The sequence below is a fragment of the Pristis pectinata genome, chromosome 25 (assembly GCF_009764475.1).
Source record: "Pristis pectinata isolate sPriPec2 chromosome 25, sPriPec2.1.pri, whole genome shotgun sequence".
Classification (NCBI taxonomy): domain Eukaryota; kingdom Metazoa; phylum Chordata; class Chondrichthyes; order Rhinopristiformes; family Pristidae; genus Pristis; species Pristis pectinata.
This window is the reverse complement of record NC_067429.1, coordinates 5021582-5044742: the sequence shown is the minus strand read 5'-3', so window position 1 is coordinate 5044742 and position 23161 is coordinate 5021582. Positions and strand designations below refer to the sequence as shown.

Here is a 23161-nt window from a genome sequence, read left to right as displayed (position 1 = left end):
AGATATCGGAGCAGAATTAGGCCATTTGGCCCATCGAGTCTGGTCTGTCATTCAATCATGGCTGATTTCTTTTCTCCCCCAACCCCATTCTCCCACCTTCTTCCCTTAACCCCCTTACCAATCAAGAACCTATCAATCTCTGCCTTAAGTACACCCAATGACTTGGCCTCCACCGCCGTCCGTGGCAACAAATTCCACAGATTCACCGCCCTCCTCTGGCTGAAGAAATTCCTCCTCATCTCAGTTTGAAACAGACTTCCCTTTATTCTGAGGCTGTGCCCTCAGATCCTAGACTCTCCACTGATGGAAATATCCATGTCCACCTCTATTCAGGCCTTCCAATATTTGGTAGGTTATGAGATTCAACCCCTCCACCACCCCCCCCCCCCCCCCCCCCCCCCCCCCCCCCCGGGGCCCCCCCCCCCCCCCCCCCCCCCCCCCCCCCAGCCTTCTGAACTCCACCGACGTGCAGGCCCAGAGCCATCAAACGCTTGTCCGTTCATTAAGCCTTTAATTCCCGGGATCATTCTTGTGAACCTCCTCTGGACCCTCTACAGGCAAGCACATCTTTCCTAGTAGATACAGGGCCCAAAGTTGCTCACAGTATAAGAAAGTGTATATAATCATTAGGTCTCTTAAATCAGAATACACATCTATAAAATTAGGTTTTTAGTGCCAGAGATGTTAACATGGTAATGACTTTGTGCTGTTTAGAAACTCACTCTTTCACAAGAAGAACTAGAGACATTCAAGCAGATGATTCACCACCAACTTCTCAAGGGCCTGAACCAGTTAATTATCATTTAAACAAACCATTGCAACAAGCCTTGCTGTTTTTGGGGTAGTTTACAATAGGATTAGCTTAGAAGTACCTGGACCTGGAAATTGCTCCACTACTTTTGTATTTGGTGACAATGGTATTTGTGGATCATTCCGAACGTTGTGAAAGTCACATAATGAGTGAGAAATCCAATTGCAAACTTTCCACAACTCTATTCCCAGGTTTTCCTGACGTTGTCCATTTCTGCACGGAGTTCCCTCGTGACCATTTGCAAGTTCCCAGCATGTAGGTAGTAGGTGTGGTCTTTGTGGTCACCTCTTAAAGAGACATGCTACAATACAAGCAGCCCTCTTCCTGCACTTGGGGAGTGTTGCTACCGAATGAATGGGTTATGAGAGGGGATTGGGAGAGCGCTCAAATGGGGTTAGAGGGACTTGGATAGGTTGGTGAAGAACAGGACCCACGGGAGGTATGTTCTATGTGTGTGCTTGGGTGGGGGAGGTGGGGTAGTGTCATTGATGGTCTCATTGATGGTCTCCAGGGTTTCAGCCAAGTGCTGCTGTCTGGAATTTGCTGGGGATAGCATGGGTTTAATATCTGAATGCCTGTACGATAGGGAAGGCTGTGACGTAGGCATTCTCCCTGCTTTCTCGGGCTGAAGATGAATTCTCCTCTCCTTGAGTATGGGACTTGGGGAACTTCCATAACACACCAATGAACAGGAAACTCTGGGATGTGGAAGAAACCCGAGGGTTGAGAGTGACTGTGATGGGAAGGGGGAGTGTTGGTAGGGTCAGGCTGGGTTTTTTTTTACATGAGGAGGACATTAGCAGCAGAGAGAGAGTGAGAGCACCACTTGTGCAGGCAGTGGGAATAAGACCCAGGCAGCTTCAATCTTCAGTTCAGCCTTTGTGTTGGTGAATTGCAGGTGGTTGTATTGTGCTGGGCAAATCAATGATGGGTAGAGATGGGTGAGGTGTTGTTCTGAAGACATTCTGCATGGGTGGTCTACAACCCCATGGTACGAACGTTGAATTATCCATCTTCAGGTAGCCCACTCTCCCTGTACTCCTTTCTCTCTTTTGATCCACACATATTCTCCCAGCGTTCTGTCACCCAGTGTCCTTCCCCTCCCTCACCTGCTTCCATCTGCCTGTCATCCATCCCTGGTTTCACGTCACCTTCTTTGTTGATCAGGTTCTACTGTCTGCAGCCTCTTGAATCCACTTAACACCTTCCAGCCTCTGTCTTGACCTCCCCCCCCCCCCCCCCCCCCCCCCCTACATGGTTCCACTTTTGTTCTCTTTCCTCATCCCCCCCCCATCTCCCACCTGCCTCTGTGTCTCAATTCCACCCTCTCTGGCTTCATCCGTCCATCATCCCTCTGCTCACCTGGTACCACTCTCACCCGCCAGTCCCTCCCTCTCACCCCTCTATCTCCCCTCTACACTCACAACCCTGATGCAGGGTCTCGACCCGAAACGTCAACCGTCCCTCTACCTCCACAGATGCTGCTCGACCGGCTGATTTCCTCCAGCAGTTTGCTTTGTATTCCAGAGTTGGTGGGACTTCAACTAGAATTATGGATGGAGGGTGAGAAGCTGTGAATTGTGTTGAGACCTTTTAAGTTAACACTATTTTTCTCTCCGTAGACACTGCCTGACCTGCTGAGAATTTCTGGCATTCTGTTTTAATTTCCAGCCATAAGTGTTCACTTTGATACTTTATCACCCTCCCACACCTACCTCGCATCAGCCACTCACACAAGACGTCAGCTATTTTTAAAAAAAGAAGCTTTGTTCAAAATCATTCCCCATGAACACGTGAGTGAAGTGAAAGAACATTGCTTAAGTGGCTCTTTTCAGAACTCTGGTTATAACATACTTTAGGACTCTGAAGGGCTTTTTGAAAGAAGGTGAATGTTGTAATCTGAGAGTGCTCATAATGTAGGAAACTGGTGAGCCATTTTGTGCACAGCAAGCTCCCACAAACAGCAATGAATTGATCACCAGATCAGATAAGTGACCAGTTGTCTCTGGAATCAACCTTGGCTAGGACACTAGTCAGGATCCTACTTCTCTTCCTTAACTTCAGTGGGGTCTTCATGCACTGCGGAGGGCAGCAGGTGAACAAAGCTGCCGGCTCCAACCTCGTAGCTCTCCCTCGGTGCTGCTCTGGACTCACCAGCCTGGATTTCATCTCGTGTCCCTGAACATAGAACGGTACAGTACTGGAAGAGGCCCTTCGGCCCAGAATGTTGTGAATCAATGCCCGGCTAAACGAATCCCTTCTGTCTTCATACCCTTCCATTGTCTGAGCCTCTTGAACGCCCCTATTGTATCTGCCTCCATCACCACCCCTGGCAGCACATTCCAGGCACCCACCACACTCTGTGCCTATAAGTTAAAAACGTGCCCTGCACATCTCCTTTGAACTTGCCCCCTCTCACCTTGAATGCATGCCCTCTGGTATTAGACATTTCAACCCTGGGGAAAAGATACCAGCTGTCTACTCTCTCTCTGCCTCTCATAATCTTATAAACCTCTATCAGATCTCCCCACAGCCTCTGCTGCTCCAGAGAAAACAACCCAGGTTTGTCCAACCTCTCCTTCTAGCACCAGTCTCTAATCCAGGCAGCATCCTGATGAACCTCTTCTGCACCCTCTCCAAAGCCTCCACATCCTTCCTAAAATGGGGCAACCAGAAGTGTGGGGGGGGAGGGGGGTAACCCACAATTGGCCAACTCGGAGAAGAGGGTGCTTTCCAACTGAGCCCAGAAGAAACATTTACCAGGAAAGGACCAATGGCTTCAGGCCTGAAGCCCATCTTTGGGCTTGTATGTCATTCATGTATTGCTGACTTTGTTCAATCTGTTTTGAGCTTGGTGGAATATTTGTGCCTTGCATTGAAAATCCAGAGCCTGGGTTATTACACAAATCCTTCTGAGAAATGCCTGTGCATCTGACTCCAAAAATAAAGGTGAGACTTTGCATGTCTCCATCTGCCGTCTGTGCAGCGCAGGTGTGGTCCCTGAAACCTACCAGGCTGAGTACAGATATCTTTGCTGAGTGTCTGATGTATTCAGCAAGCAGGCATCCTTGGTGTTGCACATTGAAGCATAGTGGCTGTTGACATGCTGTGATGACGTGAGCTCAGCTGGGGTCTGAGACATCATCTGCAGTGTGAAGATGGCAGCAGTCTGATTGGTTCTCCCAAATGCTGCACTGAGCCAGGAATAGCGGGGGCGGGGACGTGAAAATCATATGCACCACTAAAATTCTCAACTAGGTACACCAGTGGCCACAATTCAGCCCCTTCATCAGTAGATTCATTACATGACTCTGCTGAGGAGGAGGAACATTCGGCCCATTTTACTTGTGCCAGCTCTTAAATGGAACCATATACAAATTCACTGACGATACCTGGGCAAATCGCAGGTGGTGTACAGGAGCGAGGTAGGACACCTGGTTGAGTGGAGCCACAACAACAACCTCTCACTCAACGTCAGTAAAAATAAAGAACTGATCGTTGACATCAGGAAGGGGAAGGAGGGCAAACGTGCTCCATTCTATGTTGGGGGATTGGCGGTGGTGACGTCAGCAGCTTTAAGTTCCTGGGTTGTTAACATATCGGATGACCTGTCCTGGGCCCAGCACATAGATGCAATCACAAGGAAGATGTGCCAGTGTCTCTGCTTCCTAAGAAGGCTAAGGAAGTTCAGCTTGTCACCGAACACTCTGACAAACTTCTATAGATGTACTGTTGAAAATGTCCTGACTGGTTGCAATTCGAATGCACAGGAATGTAAGAAGCTGCAGAGAGTAGTGGACTCAGCCTAATACTTCACAGGCACATCCCTCCCCACCATCGGTGGTATCTACAGGAGCTGCTGCCTCAAGAAGGCAGCACCTGTCATCAAAGATCCCCACCATCCGGGCCATGCTGCCATCTTGCAGCTACCATCGGGCAGGAGGTACAGAAGCCTGAAGTCCCACACCACCAGGTTCAAGAACAGCTACTTCCCTTCAACCGTTCAGTTCTTGAACCAACCTGCACAACCCTAATCACAGACTCAGAGTAGTAAACTATGACCACTTTGACAGCTTTGCACTACAATGGACTATGTTTATTTTTGTTCTAATTGCATTCTTTCTTGTATAATTTTGTATAACTTGTGTTTAATTTATTTTTCTTGTGAATGTTGGAATCTCTAATGCATGGTGTCTGTGATGCTGCTGCAAGTAAATTTTTCATTGCACTTCTGCATATGACAATGGACCTGACATGACTTGATAGAGCCATCCAATTTTTCCTTCTGCTCTGCTGCTTTGCTCCTGAATAACACTTGTAACGTAATCACCGTCAGGAACACTTTATCTGGTCGTTATCTGGAGCTGCTGTGTACAAATTGGCTGCTGTGTTCCTTGCATTGAATGACTACTCTTCAAAAGTTTTCATTGGCTGCAAAACACTTTCAGACATTTGGAAAGGAATTTAAAAAGATCTATATAAATTTCTTTGTTCCGTTTTGTTTTCCCTAGTTTTCCTCCTTTCTTTCTACACAGCCCACAATTATTTTTCCCTTAGTTTTTCTAATTCTCTTCGCAATAAGAAATAGAAGGCCATTTGGCCCCTCATGCCTGCTCTTCCGTGAGATGATTAATCTTTTATCTCAGTAGCACTTTCAGTTCAAACTCCATAAACTCTCGATTCCCTTAATATTCAAGAATCTATCAAGTTCTGTCTTGGAAATGCTGCACAGCTCATCTCCAGCACTTCTAGATATAGACTTCCAAGGATTCATTACCCTCTGGATGCAGATATTTATTTTCATTTCAATTCTGTAAGGCCGACCCCCTTATTTTAAGAAGCAAAGATCTGCAGATACAGAAAATTTAGGATTAAAAACAGAAAATGCTGGAAGTATTCAGGTCATCAGGTAACCTGTGTGGAGAGAGAAACATGGCATTTCTGGTCGAAGACTTTTTCCCCATAGCCTGAACTTCTGTCCCTGACTTGAAATGTTTAATTCATGTTTCTTTCTCCCTAGATGCTGCCGGACTTGTTAAGTTCCACCATTTCCTCCTCTTATTTCTTATTTTGTGACTTTGACCACAGGAGCTGAGTTAACTTTGCAGGTTGTCGACCATTTACTTGAAACATTAACTCTGTTTTCTCTCTCTCAGATGCTGCCTGACCTGCTGAATTTTCCAGTATTTTCTGTTTTTATTTAGTATTTCTAGAATCTGCAGTTTTTGATTTGCATCTACACTATCAAGCCCCATTAGAATTTTGCATGTTTCAATGAGGTCACCTCTCACTCTTCTGCACTGAAAAGAGTTTAAACTCGGTCTGTTTAATTTCTCTTCGAAGGGCAATCCCGTTATCTCAGGAATCGATCTGGTGAATCTATGCTGTAGTCTGTCCATCATAAGTATAACTTCCCCAGGTGGGGAGAACAAACCTGTAACTAATATTCCAGAATTGGTTTCAAAGGGGTTGTATTAATTTATATATTCAAGTTATCTTGCATAAAAGGTCAGTTAACTGCTGGATGTGTATCAAGGTGTAATTAGGTTCTAAATTTGACCATAGTTATTTCAGGGAACAGAGAAATATAGGACTGCAGATGCTGGAATCTAGATGAGAAACACGCTGATGCTGGAGGAATTCCGCAGGCAGGCAGCATCTATGGAGAAAAACAGGCGGTCAATGTTTTGGGTCAGGACCTAAAATGTTGACCGCCTGCTTTTTCTCCACAGATGCTGCCTGGCCTGCTGAGTTCCTCCAGCATCATTGTGTTTAGTTCAGGGAACACTGGTACATTAGTTGCCTTCTGGTGTTTGGACACCTGAAGGGTGGGAAAGGGGGAATGGTAACTTCCTCTGCTCGTTTAAGTCATAAATCCACCGGGAAGATTGCCACAAGAACAAGTTGGCAATCTTTCTAGAAGTGATCAGGCTGAATCGTTTCACCAGAATTAAAGGCATTCAGCTGCTTCTCTGCTGACAACCTCCACTGTTTATGTCAAGCTTCAGTTGGCATCAAACCCATGCTTGGCCTCACTTGGAGTTGTTGTTGTTGGTGTTGCAATGGTAATTGTTGGCATGGAAATATGACAAAAACAACGAGAGTAGAAAAGTTTGTGGACCTTTGGTTTTGTAGCCAGGAGAATAAACTATCCCAATCAGTTAAGGGTAAATCCCCAGATTCCACCCAATGGGCAACCTGAAATGTAAGAACTGATGTTTCCACTATTTATTCTGCTCGTGGCAAGTCTGTATCTCAGCTCCATTTACTCATCTCTCTTCCATACACTTCAGTTTAACATGAACCTATCCATCTGACTTTAGTTTTAGTTAACCATGGATCCACAGTCCTGATTCCTGTGTCAGTTCAAATGCCTCTGGAATTTGTTGTTCCTGAGAGGGCTGGAGCAAAAGTAGACCATTCCAGCTCCTGAATCAACTCTGCTTTTTAACGGGATTGTATCCCATCTGCACTTTTAACTCCATCCTTGTGGATAACCATGATTTTGGTCCACTGCCCTTTGAGTGAGGAGGTGCTTCTGAACATCAATCCCAAGAATTTCCCCTTTGTCTGCACCTCCCCTTCCAGAGGAAACATTGATCTGCCCTGCTAACCTCCCTTAATCATCTAAACCCAACTGGATCACTTCATGATCTTTTCACCGCAAGGGACTATGCCTATCTAGTTAATGTTACTATAATTTATTCCTTCATCCTTCCAAACAAGTGGAAATGCAAAATACCAAGATCATTAATGTATGGTGGATTGTTTATCACTGCTGAACCTCCAGATTAAAGCTTGGATCTCAAAAAAAAATGTGCTTTAAATGAAATTTTCATTAAACATGGGCCATTAACAGTGAAGGACCTTTAGAGTCAATGGATATGTTGGTCAGTCAACACAGTAAAAGACCTTGAGGGTATTGAGCTGATCTGTGCAATCACTTCATTGTATATCAGGTGCCCATGGTCCATTTAACTTCATCCCATCATCCACAGTTGTGGTGTTATGGCAACTGTGTTTCGAAGAGTAGGACTGCAGTCAGAGAAAAGCTTCAGTGACTCCAACAACCCCTCTATCAGTCTAACTCAGTCGAGGGATATTTTCCCAGCACTAAACCACTTTCCAGTGATGTTGCGTGTGAGGCGTGTGGCTGAGGTCAGTCATGAGATGAACGTGAGTGATGCCAACTACGAGGAGGTTAGATTTTGAGGGCAGCCTCATGACACAGGCAGTAGTCGAGATGTTTGCAATGCTGGAGGGATTTTACTGGATGGACGTGAAGGAACAATATCCTCCACTGGGTCAATGGAGAACAAAATGTTACGGTCTTAAAATTCGACTGTGCTCATCAAGAGTGAGATTGGAAAGCAATTTTTTCCACATTAGAAATCTGCTGCCATTCTCGCTGCAAGGTCAGGGCTGCTAGGTCACTTGGAGATCCACTTGTTTAAAGCAAAATTCTGCAGATCCTGAAAATAAGAAATAAAAACAGAATATGTTGGATATATTCAGTGGCCTGACAGCATCTATGGAGCAAGGAACTGAATTAACATATTGGGGCTTAGATGTTTCATCCAAATTGGATGAAACAAGTTGAACAGATGAAACAAGTTGTAACATGTAGAGGAAGAGGGGATCAGGAGAGAATACGGGGAGGGAACATCTGCGATACGGTGACAGGCAGGAAAGGTAATGGATAATTAAGAATAATTGTTGGTGCTGGGGACAAGTGGATGTGTGTTAGAGCTTAAGTGACAGATCAACCTTCCTTACTATGCCTTACTCTCGCTTCTGAAGCTGGGCTGTTTACTGGAAGGGAAGGGTGTGGACATGAGGAAGTACAGGATATACTGCACAGAGAGGGCTATCTGGCCCCACCATTCCATGCTGCCATTTACACTCTGCCCATACCCCCTCATATCCCTCCTCAATTAAATCTACCAGCATGACCCTCTCCCTTATGTGCTGTCCAGTACACCACGTACATTGATCTGTTTTGCTGCAACCACTCTCTCTGGTATCAGGTTTCACATTCCCATTGCTCTTGGGTTAAAACAGTTTCTCCTGAATGTGCTGCAGGATTTCCTGTTGACCATCTTGTATTGCTGGCCACCAGTCATGCTTTCCCACACCTCTCCACATTCCTATCAAACCCTTTCATAATTTTCAGGATCTCCAGCAGGCCATTCCTCACCACCTTCTCCCTACAGAAGGGACCCAATCGATTCATTGCCGAGATGGTGGAAATCTGAAGTACAAGTGGGCAGTGGAAGCAGATACTCATAACATTTAAGAACTATTCTGGACAAGCACTTGAATTGCCAACATGTAGAAGGCTTTGGACCCATTGCTGATAATTGGGATTAGTATAGATAGGTAGTATGAGCACAGAGAACTGAAGGGCCTACTTCTGTGCTGTATAACTCTGTAAAGCTGTTGGGTTTAGGCACAATGGAAACTACCAAAACTGAGAATACATTTTCTTTTAAATGAGCTAGTGAGGGATTATGGAATCATGGTGAGTTAAGATACAATCAGCCATGACTGAATGGCCAAATCCTATTCAATAGAAGGACCAAGGTTTACCTGGAGGAACATTGTGGGTAAATGGGGAGTGATGGTTGGGCGGAGGGAGAGGAATCTGCATGGACCAATGCCCTCGAAATGCTGAACTACTAGGAAAGGGGCTGAGGTATTTGATGATGGCCCCACATTAGATGCTGTTATTGCAAAGGATAATACCAAAAGAAATGGAAGGAGGGGTAGGCCATTCAGCCCCTCTTACCTACACCAAACAGTAAGATCAGGGCTGATCTTTTAGCTCAGTGCCATCTTCCTGTGCCTTGATTACATTAACATCTTAAAAAATCATCCACCAGTGATTGAGCCTCCACTGATAATGTAGGTAGACATTTACAAAGTTTTCTCTGAATGATTTTTCTTTTGATCTGAGTTAACCCCCAACTTTGACAGCATGAACCTGGCTCTGGACACCCCAGCATGTGGAAACATCTGTACAACAGCTACCCTGTCAAACCCTGTACATTTCAATAAGGTAGAGTCATAAAACACGGAAACAGGCCCTTCAGACCAACTGGTCTATGCTGACAAAGATGCTCATCTAAAGTGATCCCATTTGCCTGTGTCTGGCCCATATCCTTCTAAACCTTTCCTATCCAACTGTCTTTTAAAATTTATTATTGTACCTCTCATTCTCGATTCCCCAACATTGGGGAAAATGACTCAGTGCATTCACCACATCTTTGTCCCTCATTGTCACCTCTCATTTTTCTAAACTCTAGGGGAGTTTAGTCCATTCTGCTTAATCTCTCCTTGTATGGCAAACCCACCCACCCGTCCCTCCCCAGAATCAGTCCAGTCAACTTTTGCTGCATTCTGTCTTGCACGTATGTCATTGTGTGGACAGGGAGACCAGAGTTATGCACAATATTTCAATGCAGTCTCACCAAGGCTCTCTGTAACTGGAACAAGATGTCTTTACTCTTTTACTCAACTAACCTTTTTACTTCTTAACTGCTTTCCATACCAGCAAACAGTAATTCTTGTACAAGAACATGTGGGTCCTGATATAACCCCAACATTTCTCATCCTTTCACTATATTTTTAAAATAAAAGACTGTCTTTCTACTTTCATTACTAAGGTGGATAATGTTACATTTATGTCCATTATAATCTGCCTGTAATATCCTAGCCCATTCACTTCACCCATCTCTATGCCCTGAAGCCTCTTTGTGTCCTCCACACTGCTATTTAGTGTTGATGTGTGGCTGAATATTATGTTTGAGTTGCTCGCAGTGTCACTGCGATATGCAATCCCCCAGATCCTTGCTTTTTTTTTGTCTTCAATGTTGCTCCTTGCAGCACCGAGAAGCCTCATTTTCTGTCCTCAAAGATTTCTGGATAAAATATTCTGGAGAAGGTATTGATGATCCTTTGTCAGTGTCATCACTGTACATCAGTTGAATCTCATTGCATTTAGCCAGTGTCAGACCTGATGCATTGGGCTGAGTATCAGCGTGCCCTTGTGGTCGCTCAGTGCTTCTGGTCTTGTTCCCATGGACCTCATCTGTTTGGCATCTAGTGGGTTGAGGGTTACAGGGAGAAGGCAGGAGAATGGGGTTGGGGGAGGAAAAAAATCAGCCACGATTGACAGAGCAGACTCAATGGGCCAAATGGCCTAATTCCGCTTCAATATCTTGTGGTCTAGTGAATGCACCATTGGCTGTAAATTGACCTTGAATTTCATGCATCGTGTTATGTACTTCCTTCTGACATTGAAGGAGGCCATTCAGTCCATCGAGTCTCTACAGGGTCTCAGAATATTCCCATCGATCCTATTTGCCTGTAACCTATTCTCTGACACATGCCCACTAATACACCCCTGATTCTCTTATCACCACCTACACCAGGGGTAATTTGCAGTAGATAATTACCTAACAAACAACACACGACTTTGGGATGTGGGACGGAACCAGATCACCTGGGGAGAATCCCATGCAATTACAGTGAGAACATGCGGCAAGCACACAATGGTAGAGCTGCTGCCTCACAGTGTCGGAGACCCGGGCTCAATCCTGACCTCAGGTGCTGTCTGTGTGAAGTTTCCATGTTCTCTCTGTGACTGTGAGTTTCCTTCAGGTGCTCGGGTTTCCCCTTGCATCCCATAGATGTGCAGCTCGTTGGGTTAATTGGCCACTGTAAATTGTCCATAGTGTGTAGGTGAGTGGTAGAATCTGGGGAGGTGTTGCTGAGAATGTGGGGAGAATTTTTTTTAAAAACCAGGATTATTGGAAATGGGTGGTTGATGGTCACCTTGGACCTGATGGTCTACTTCCATGCTGTATCTCTCCATGACACTGACTCCACCCAGACAGCACCAGAGGTCAGAATCGAACTGTGTTGCTCAGGGTGTGAGGCAGCTGCGCCACTGTCACTTGTCACACTGGCTCCAAGAAGCATTGCCGCAATGCGGATTAAATGACGCTTTCAGGAGGTGGAGAGTTGGGGGGGGGGGATGGTAGGGAATGCATATTTTTGAGAATCTGAATGTCTTTTGCACAAAAGAGCTACGTAGTTGTATGGAATTATTGAGGAGCCTCGTTCCTTTGTTCAGGACTTGGAGTGGAAAAACATGAAGCTGCAGGAAATCTGAAGTTGATGTTCCAGAGGCAATTAGTTCCTTTTTGTCCAGGGTGGCCAAACTGGGTCCCAGCAACAGCAAACAATCCCAGTCCACACCCCAAAGGTTCAAGGAACTTGGGTCGATTTGTGCTTTTACTTCTCGGTCAGTCAGACTGAATTTTACAAGAGGTTTGTGTGAGCCCTCTTCTTAACATTGTCTCTTCTGCCTGGATAAGAGCAAAATCAAAGCATTAATGCCTATTGGTACATTTATACATTGCCCTGAGAATTTAGATTTCATGTCCAAATCTCTTGGGAGCACTAAAACCCGTCTAAGTGTTCTGAATTACCATGAGGTTTGTTGGGAATCTCACTGGAGAAAGGAGGATGCCGTATGGAACCATTCAGAGGAACAGTCTGGGGAGACCTTTGATTTGTCCTTTTTTAATGTGGTCAATCCCACCCCATTTGGAGGTAATTCAAAGATGTGGCTGTTTTAATGATAAAGTGTGCTACGTGTCTAGAACAAAAAGTGACTGGTGCTAGCTACTGATGCGTTAAGTTGCAATGTCAGCGAGATCTTCTGCTTCAAAGTTTTGAATATTTCTTACAGCAGGGCTTCGAGGCTTGGAGTGCCTGTGAGTTCAGGGATGGAGCGAACAAGATCGAGGCCAAGGTAAGTGAGATGGCTTGCCAATGGAAATTGGATGGAAGGTTGGAGGGATCGGCTTGAGGCCAAGCTGGGGAAGAGGGTTGGGGAAAAGCTCCACAGCAGCAAATATTCAACCTCAACCAAGATTAAAGTCACAGGGAACACTAAAGATATTTGAGGAAAGGTTAACAAACCCAGTGAAGAAACGTCAGGATGGTATCCCATGTTTTTGAAGCAGAAATATCAGCAGAAAATTTTGACTCTCTTTTCCAAACATTCAGTGTTCCAAAGTTTGTGGAATTAGTTTTGAAGTCCATTGGCCACAGTGTATTCCGATCTCCATGAGTTTTTCTGTGTTAGGTATACTTGGATTAAAAACCATCAGTGCACCATGATACTTTATTAGGATTCAAATTTGCTCCAGAGAAACCATTTGGGAGAGCTCCTTCCCAAACTTGAAATATTTTGCCTCATGCAGTTTCCATTAAGTATTTTGTTAAATATTTACACCGATTGCATTAGGGTTAGCCTCCAATTAAGGAAGGCCTCCTGAATTTCTAACCTGCTGAAATTCCACAAGATTTCATGCTGTGGCAAGGTGGCTTTTGTTGTCTGCTTCTGATGGTTGTAACAGATTGATTGAAGTGGGTCGTCTTGAAGTGGTACAGTTCTTCTGGAGTTGGCATTCCCAGTGATGTTTACCTGGGGATCCCAGGAATGCCGACTGAGTGTCCAGTCAGGAACAAGTGTGTCCTTGGAGTTGACAGTGTTCCCTCGATGCTGCCAGTTCTTATTTTGTTCAGCAGTAGAGTTTGTGGGGCAGGGAGAAACATTTGAAGGACTTTGTTGAATTGCTGCTGTACATCTTGTAGAACTGGATGCACTGTATCCTCGTTGTAACAAGAGTGGCTGGGGTGGATGTTGAATTCAGCAGCAGGAACACTGAAGATGGGAACTGCTGTGTCAAGTTTCCCGGAGTCTTTTGCAAGATCTATCCATCCAGAATGTTCCATTACACCCCAGACTTGGAGTCTCTCCCAACTCTGTTGCATGGCTAAAAGAGGCAAAGGCCAGCATTAAAGCAGAGCTTTTGAAATGGGCAGAAGCCTGGCTGGTTGAAGTTTGCTGTGTCTTTTGGTTTTTAATCTATTGTTTATTAAGCCATTGGTCGTCTGTCAGACCTGTCTAACAACCTATGCAAACACCAATATGTTTCTCAGTCCTAGCTGGTTCATTGACACAATGAACTAATGAATTGTGTCTGCAGAGTGACATTGCAATGAGTGAGTGTAGACCAATTATCGGAACACACCACGTCTCACCACATAAGAAATAAAAACAGAAACTGCTTGAAGTACTCAGTAGGTCGGATAACTTTGGATACTGAAGAAGTTGATATCTTCAGTTCATTATTTCTCTCTCCACAGATGCTACCTAATACACTGGGTATTTCTAGCATTTTCTATTTTGGATTTCCAGCACATTTTGTTTTGCTTTCCCTTGCCAGTTTTAGATTCATTTTATCCCCCATGGTTTCTTATTATGGTTCCTCTTTCCTCATTTTCCCTGACTGATTTTGCCAGCACAAACAAGTATGATCCCTGACATCTTCCTCTCCTACGAATTAAGTTCCTGGCACCAGCCAGATATTCTTCTTAGGATAAAATCGAAGAAAATTCAGTGGGACGATAGGTAGCTTATTCATTGACAATAGGTAGCCCAGAGGGATATTTCTCCTGTTCTGCACCCCAGGAATAGAGTGGCCATTATCAAAATCAGAGGCAAAGTATTATGAAGAATGAGTCTTGCTTCTATAGGATGAATGTTACAAGGAATCATTTATTTTATCATCCATCTGGTTCTGACTGCGCTTGCGAGCAGTGACAATGATCTCATGTACCTGTCATATCCCTTGTCCTTCCTTCTCTCACCCTTCCCTTCAACCATATACCCAATCTATTTTTAACCAGTTGAACTGATCTCGCTTCAATCTCACCCTCCATCTGGTTATATGTTCCACAGCCTTGTTGTAATAAAATGGTTCGGTTCTGCTCTGCTCTCCTAAATCTCTTGGATTTAATCTTCCATCCATGTTTCTTGTTATAAACCTCTCCATTACTGGAAACAGTTTGATTCTATCTGCCCTGGCTCATCTCTTTGCAATATTAACCAACCTCCTATCGTTGTCAATCTGAAGCTCCAGCTTCTCAGCACAACAATTTCAACTGTTCACCACACAAGCTGACGGAACTAACATTGTTTCAGGTATTACTTAATCTCTTTGGCAGCCTTGGGACCAGTCACATCTTTGAGATCTTTTAATAAGTTGAAGGATAATAACTCTTTGAAAACATAACCAGAAATGATTTTCAATATAAAAATTGAAAAATGCTGGAAATATTCAGCAGGTCAGGCAGGAACTCTAGAGAGAGAAACAGTTGATGTTTCAGCTCAATGACCTTTTATCAGAACTGGAAAAGCATAAAAAAGACAAGTTTGGAATTGGTTTATTATTGTCGTGTGTACCGAGATACAGCGAAAAAGGTGTCTTGCATACAGTTCGTACACGTCAATTCATTACACGGTGCATTGAGGTCATACAAGGTAAAACAATGACAATGCAGAATAAAGTGTTATATTTACAGAGAAAGTACAGGTATACAATAAGGTGCAAGGTCATAACGAGGTAGATTGAGGTCAAGTCCATTTTATTGTACTTGGGAACCATTCAATAGTCTTATAACAGTGAAATAGAAGCTGTTGAGCCTGGTGGTACGTGCTTTCAGGCTTTTGTATCTTCTGCCCAGTGGGAGGGGGGAGAAGAGAGAATGTCCGGGGTGGGTAGGGTCTTTGACTATGCTGGCTGCTTTACCAAGGCAGTGAGAAGTATAGACAGAGTCCATGGAGGGAAGGCTGGTTTCCCTGATGTGCAGTTTCTTGTGGTCACGGGCAAAGCAGTTGCCATACCAAGCCATGATGCATCTGGATAGGATGCTTTCTATGGTGCATCGATAAATATTGGTGAGGGTCGATGGGGACATGCCAAATTTCTTTAGCCTCCTGAGGTAGTAGAGGCGCTGTTGAGCTTTCTTGGCCATGGTGTCTACGTGTGTTTTAAGTTATGGTGAGGCATGGAGAAGATGAAGGGATTGTCTGTGACAGGGTGGAGACAAAATTGAAAGGGTGACGCCAATACTGTTGATGCCACCTAAGCCAGGGCAATGAATGCTCGTTAATCACAACCGATCTCACTGGATGAGGTGTAAACAGAGGGAGATAAATTAGGGCAGCAGAGAGAGAAAACATTGCTGTGAGATGCTGTTCACAGCAGATGTTGGAAATCTGAAATTAAAGTGAATTCTGGAAATACCCAGGAGGCCAGTCAGCATCTGTGGAGAGGAAGGACCGAGTTAATGTTACAGGTGGATGACCTTGCACAAAACTGGCCAAATCTGACACACGTGGCTTGCCTGAAATTGTTGAATTTGGCATTGAGTTCTGAGAGCTGCCATGTGTCCAATCAGAAGATGAGGTGTTGTTGATCAAGTTTATGATTTTGGAATGTTCTTAACCTTGCCTGACATCTCTTGTCAGAAAGCTCTTGGACTTCTGGGAAGGAAAAGAAAAACTAAGACTATTCAGTTATGGATGCAGTGACAAAGTGACTGAATTATCTGAAAGTTCCCATCAGTGTGTCTGCGGTCCCTCGGAATCCTCCCCATCTCCACCTCTCCCATTCCAACCTTGTAACTCCCCAGTTCTGCCATTGCTTAATGCCTGACTTCCTTCACCTCACCACTGGCTGCTGAGCCTTTGGGTGGCAAGGTTCCAGGCACTGGAATTTCATTACAATATCTCCACCACTTCATAAGGATACAAGAAGCAGCATCTGCTTTGCTATTTAAAAAAAAACCTATAGTTAATCTCTGGTCTTCCTCAATTCCCCCATATCTCTCGATTCCCTTAATATTCAAAAATCTATTGATCTTTGTCTGGACTGTATTCAGTGACTGAGCCTTCACAAGTCCTGCTGGATAGAGAATTTCAGATTCACCACCCTCTGGGTGAAGATATTTCTTCTCATCCCTGTTCCGAATGGCTAACCCTTTATTTTGTGACTGAACCCAGGTTCGAGACCCTCCAGCCTTGGCAAACATCATCCCTTCATTTACCCTGTCAAGCCCTGTAAATTCTGCAAATCTCAATGAGATCACCTCTCATTCTTCTAAAATCTCAGGAGTATAGGCCAAGTCTGCTTAAAACCCTCCCTTCCAGGAATCAATCTGGTGAATGTTTGTTGCAGCTCCCCTTATCACAAGCATGGCCTTCCTTTGGTAGGAAGACCAGACCTGTATATTATATTCCAGGTGTGCTCTGTCAGAACCCCATGTAATTAGAGTAAATTCTCTCACTTTCCTTATCTCTCCCTTAATTAAACCGCTGTAAGCCTGTCTCATCTGTCCTAACACTGCCTACTCTGTCCTGGAGTGGATGGTATTCCATTGGAATATTGTGTATGGGTTATCAGATGAGGGGTGTTGCATCCAGGAGATCCCTTGTGCTTGTACTGTAGGATTAGGATTGAAGGGCACAGGTTGAGACTGGGGAAAGTCAAGGCTAAAACAGATGTCAGTAGATACCACCTAACCTGCACCAGAATGTGGGTAAGTGGGGGGGTGTGGGGGGGGGGGGTCGAACCCCCAGCATCATTGGTCCTCTGGGTGAACAATGTAGATATCACTGGCTGGACCAAACTCCCTCCTAATCCTGTGAACTGTTATTGTCTGTCCAATCTCTTCCTTCTTCCCAGGGCTGTCTTGCTGATTCACATGCTAAATCTCAGGTGTGTGTGCTTTGTCAAAATGTCCTTGCATTCAGTTCTTGAACCAACCAGCGCAACCCTAATCACTAGAGTTTAGCAAACATTATGACTACTATGATCACTTTGCACTAAAATAGACATTTTTTTGTTCTAATTGTGTTCTTTCTTGTAAAAATTATATTTAATTTATGTTTTTTCTTGTGAATGCTGCTTATGTGATGCTATGTGCCTGTGATGCTGCTGCAAGTAAGATTTTCATTGCACCTCTGCACACATGTACTTGTGCAGATGACAATAACTGAACCTTGACTCCCCTTGAGCTACAGTAACTTTAGCCAACACTTCAACTCCTTGATGTACCTTATTCTCCCTTCCCTTCCCCATCCCACCATAAATCCTGATCCCTTTTGTCATTTCCACCAGTTTAATCTCTTGCACGAGAATAGAATAAATTGCAGGATGTTTATACTTCCCCAAAATTTCTCAGTGAAAGTCAACCTTGTGATCCCTATTGCTTTGCCCAGGATCTTTGATCCCTGACATCAGAGAGAGTGGTCCAGTTGGTGTTATTTTGAGCCAACCGACCAGAATAGACCCAGATTCAGTCACTGCTCTGAGCTCTGACAACTTGATTTCCATGGGAACAGGAGTGAAAGCTCTTTCTGTCTGTTGGCTGAGTGACTTCTCTTGAAACACCAAGGAGTGAGGAGCATTCGGCTATCTGGTGAAGTTGGACAGCTAGTTGTGTTCATGTGAGGGAGGATGAAGGTTGCGGGGGCTGGCTGGGGTCTCGAGTACTTTAACCAGGGCTGCCCAGCCCCTCATGAGGGCAGGAATGCTTGTAACTTGTGAAGTTTGTGTGGCCATTCCTTCAATGACAGGCATTGGCACTTAATGGCACTCCTTCCCTCTCCACTGGTGTGGGTACAGGACTGCTGTCTGCACCCACGGTCAGCAGTTATGGGCTGCCCTACCTGGAAATTAAAGATCACCCATTTTAGGTGTGCCAGCCTGCTGTTGACTTTGTCCATCTGTCACACTGGGCCAGGTTTGAGAGACCATCTCCAGAATCAATGTGCACCAATCTCAGAACAGGTCACCTTTCTCTGTGTATGTCAACTAAATTGCATGGGCTCCCAAAGACCATGTTGGCATCGTATATACCCGAGAACACAGGAACAGGCCCTTCGGCCCACGATGTTGTGCCAAACTGATTAAACGAGTAATTAAATGCCTAACTAAACTAATCCCTTCTGCCCACATAATGTTCACATCCCTCCATTCTCTGCACATTCATGTGCCTATCTAAGAACCTCTTTAAAAACCTCGATTGTATCTGCCTCCACCCCCACCCCCGGCAGCGCATTCCAGGCACCCACCACTCTGTTTCAAAAAAAAATTGCCCCACACATCTCCTTTGAACTTTCCCCCTCTCACCTTAAATGTATGCCCTCTAGTATTAGACATTTTGATCCTGGGATAAAGATACCAGCTGTCTATCTTTGTCTCTCACTTATACCTTGAAGCCAAATTTTTTTAAAATTTAAAAAAAATTTTTATTTACAGCGTGGTAATAGGCCCTTCCAGCCCAACGAGTCCGCGCCGCCCATTTAAAACCCAAATTAACCTACGCCTACGTCTTTGCAATGTGGGAGGAAACCGGAGCACCCGGAGGAAACCCATGCAGACACGGGAGAACGTACAAACTCCTTACAGACAGCGACGGGAATCGAACCCCGATCGCTGGCGCTGTAATAGCGTCGTGCTAACTGCTACATTACAATGCCGCCCCAAAGGATAGCTTTACTGGATCTTAATAGTGTACTCATTCTCTTTGGGTGTAGAGTCATCAATGTCCCACTCCCCCTCTGCCGAGGACTCGCTTAGATCTGCAATGGATTAAACTGATCACATTCAAGCGTGGCAGAGGTGAGGTAGTCAGGAGTGGCGTCCCTTGCTGTTACCTGAATGAAGAGGTGAAGTTAGAAAGGAAGAGGGTCTGGTATTGGTGGGAGGAGAGAGGAGAATTTGTGCTGGGCTTGGGAACAGGCAGGACCTGCTGACGGTGGAATCGCTGATAGGAGGGACTGGCAATTCTGGAGCTGAGGACGACTGGAGATGATGGTCTTCTTACCTATGACCCATCCCCCGGTGGATCTGCTCTCCCCTCCTCCCCCACACCTGCCTATCACTATCTCTTACCTGCATCTACCTATCACCACCCTGTGCCCACCCCGCCTCCCCTCTTTTGTCCACCTATCACTGCTCTGCTTTTCCCTCCTATATATTGGGCTTCCCCTTTTCCTATCTTCAGTCCTGAGGAAGGGTCCTGACCTGAAACGTTGACCACCTGCTTTTCTCCACGGATGCTGCCTGGCCTGCTGTTCCTCCAGCATCATAGTGTTTTTTATCTAGATTCCAGCATCTGCAGTCCATTATTTCTCTGACTTGTTTGTTTCTGTAGGTTCCTTGGCAATGTCTGTAATGCTGGTTATTTGACACCAACTGGATACATACACCACATCACTCCAACCTCTGCCCCAGGCCTCCACCTCAGTCACAGTTACGCAGCAAGGAAGTGGACCCTTCGGCCCATGTCGACCATCAAGCACCCATTAACACTAATCTCATTTTTATTCTCCCAACATTGTCATCAATTCTCCACCACCCACCGACCCGTTCAGGATAATTAACAGTGGCCAAGTAACCAACTAACTTGCATGTCTTGGAAACCGGGCAGAGGGAGAACGTGCAAACTCCACACAGACAGCACCCGAGGTCAGGATTGAACCGGACTTGCTGGAGCTGTGAGGGACCAGCTCCACTAACTGTGGCACCGCGCCTTCCGAGTCAGGAGGACGCGAGGGACACACATGCCGGGAAGATCGTTCACCTCCTCGGTTGCACAGAATACAGGATGCACAAATATGGGGCAAAGGTTTAATTTTAAAGAGAATGCAGAATGTAGCAGTGTCTCAAAGTAAATCTGCAAGTTTCAGACGAAATCCTGGAAGGATTAGAAACAAGAAACACTAATTTACAGGGCTAAAGACTAAGATGAGATGTGGCATTAGTTCTTTGGCCATGTGGACTGAAAGACCTCGGTCTGTGCTTTAAATGTGTAAGATTAAAATGATCTTGATCCGTGCCACCGTGCAAGTGCTTTCAGCAGCAGAGGGAGAGAGAGCTGTTGAGGAAAGAGGGAGAAGCCTCCGCCCAGACAGTCGACTGGAGGGGCCGTGGTTTGTTCTGTGAGTCAGCAGCGAGACACTGTGAGAAATCCTTCAGTCACTCCTCCTGACCCATCTCGACGGTGACGTCTGCAGGGTTCACCACTGGTAGCAATGATACAAATCAGAGGGGAGGAGAAAAGTGAAAGTTGGTCAATAATTACAAACCGAGCAGGAATAAGCAGAGGGTCTAATTAAAGAGGCTGGGGTTAGAGTGGGAGCAGGAGGCAGGTAGACCCTGTTCTGGAATCGGAGAGAAATGCAACACCCGGCATCGTGCACGGTGCGAGGGAGAGTACAGGTGGAGTGGAGGTAACCATGGCGAGTCTCACTTCCTCTTTAAGGAATGCAGTGATATCACGTTGCAAAGGTCAGCATTGTGAAAGGCGTTCAGCGCCGTGTTCCCGGTTGTGCTGTTAGCTCAGTTCAACAACAGAGGGAGAAACTGTGTAAAGGATAAAACACTTCTGGAGATTTTTTTATCCCACTGTCTGGCGGAAACAATGGTGTGGTGCTGGAGGGATCGTTGTCACTGACGATGGCTGAGTGGAGATCGTTGATTACTATTTAATCCGCTACACCCCAGGTAAGGGCTGGGCTCACCTGAACTTGGTGAGAGTTTTGTCGGAACAATCAGTCTTTCACGCTTGGTTGCAACTGTATCTCGGTCTGTGGACTCTCAGATTGTGTACACACTGTTAACCCCAGCAGCAGGATTTAAGAGATGGGTTTTGATCTTCTGACTAATTTGGCAACTCTTGATTTAAGGGAATTATTAACAAAATAGATATGCATTTGTATATCTCCTTTTATGTTTCTTTCAGGATGTCAGAAGCATTTTACAGCCCGTGAAGTGTAGTTGAAGTGTGGCCACTATAGTGGAGAAGGAAATGACAGTCAGTTTGTGCACAGCAAACTGCCACAAACAGTAATGTGACAGGGTGATGTGAAAGATGTTTAGCACACTGGCCTTCATCAGTCAGGGCATTGAGTACAGGAGTTGGGACATTATGTTGCAGTTGTATAAGTTGTTGGTGATCTGCACTTGGAGTACTGTGTCCGGTCACCCTGTTACAGGAGAGACATGGTTAAACTGGAAAGAGTGCAGGAAAGATTTACAAGGATGTTGTCAGGACGAGAGGGCTGAGTTATAGGGAGAGGTTGGCCAGGCTGGGTCTTTATTCTTTGGAATGCAGGAGAATGAGGGGCGACCTTATAGAAGTGTTTAAATTATGAGGGCATGAATAAGGTGGGCAATAACAGTCTTTTCCCCAGGGTAGGAGAGTCCAAAACTAGGGGGCATATGTTTAGGGTGAGAGGGGAAAGAGTTAAAAGCGATCTGAGAGGCAACTTCTTCACGCAGAGGGCAGTGAGTGTATGGAACGAGCTGCCAGAGGAAGTGGGTGAAGCAGGTACAAACAGTATCATTTAAGGAGCACTTGGATAGGTACATGGAGGGGCGGGGCTTGGAGAGATATGGGCTGAATGCAGGAAATTGGGACTAGCTGGGTGGGCACTGTGGTCGGTTTGGGCATTGGGCCAAAGGGCCTGTATCTGTGCTGTATTGCTCTACGACTCTATGATGGGTTGAGTGAGGGATAAGTATTTGGGGGTGCTCTCCCTCTCTTAGTTGGAAAATTCCTGTGGGATCTTTTGCATCCCCTGCGAAAGAGACAGTGTTTCCTGTTTTGACATCTCATTTGAAAGTCAGCACCTGTGACAGTGCCGCACTCCCTCAGAACCACAGTTGGGCAAGTTTTTGTGCTCAAGTATCTGGAAGGTAGTTAGTATGAGGGGGAAGCTGAGTGCTGTCTTTGAGACTGCCTGAGTCTCCAAATGTTGGTCCTGGAGACTTGAATTAGTAGAGAAAACCATTGCCAAAGTTCTATTTGATTATGAATCAATCAGAGTCTGAAACTCAGAGGTTACAATTTAAGAGGCTAATGGGTAGTCTAGAGTAAGAGGTACATACAACAGTACAGCACAGTACAGGCCCTTCGGCCCACAATGTTGTGCTGACTTTAAACTTCGCCTAATACTATCTAACCCCTTCCTCCCACAGATCCCTCTATTTTAAATTCCTCCATATGCTTAGCTAGTAATCTCTTGAATTTGACCATTGTACCTGCCTCCACCACCGCCTCAGGCAGCGCATTCCATGCCCCAACCACTCTCTGGGTAAAAAACCTCCCTCTGATATCTCCCTTGAACTTCCCACCCATTATTTTAAAGCCATGCCCTCTTGTATTGAGCATTGGTGCCCTGGGAAAGAGGTGCTGGCTGTCCACTCTATCTATTCCTCTTAATATTTTGTGCACCTCTATCATGTCTCTTCTCATCCTCCTCCTCTCCAAAGAGTAAAGCCTTAGCTTCCCTTAGTCTCTCCTCATAATGGTTGAACCTAATCCAGGAAAATTCCTTTAGTCATGCAAGAAAGTAGGTACCAGGGAGAGAGTTGCAAACTTGTTCAAATCACACAATTCAGCAAGGTTCCATATTGA

General features: G+C 45.2%; 1 protein-coding gene across 6 annotated transcripts in view; it reads left to right on the top strand.

Moving 5' to 3' along the window:
• The window catches only part of srcin1a (SRC kinase signaling inhibitor 1a), a 412726-nt gene that overhangs the window by 177501 nt on the left and 212064 nt on the right, over window positions 1-23161 (top strand). For 4 of the 6 annotated variants that reach the window (XM_052038892.1, XM_052038886.1, XM_052038890.1 and 1 more), the window contains exon 5: window positions 12570-12632. In XM_052038892.1, the coding sequence (XP_051894852.1) occupies window positions 12570-12632 (63 nt within the window). Of the gene's footprint in view, window positions 1-12569; window positions 12633-20847; window positions 21247-23161 lie in introns of those variants that run through there. The other 2 variants (XM_052038887.1, XM_052038888.1) reach the window with 1 other exon arrangement.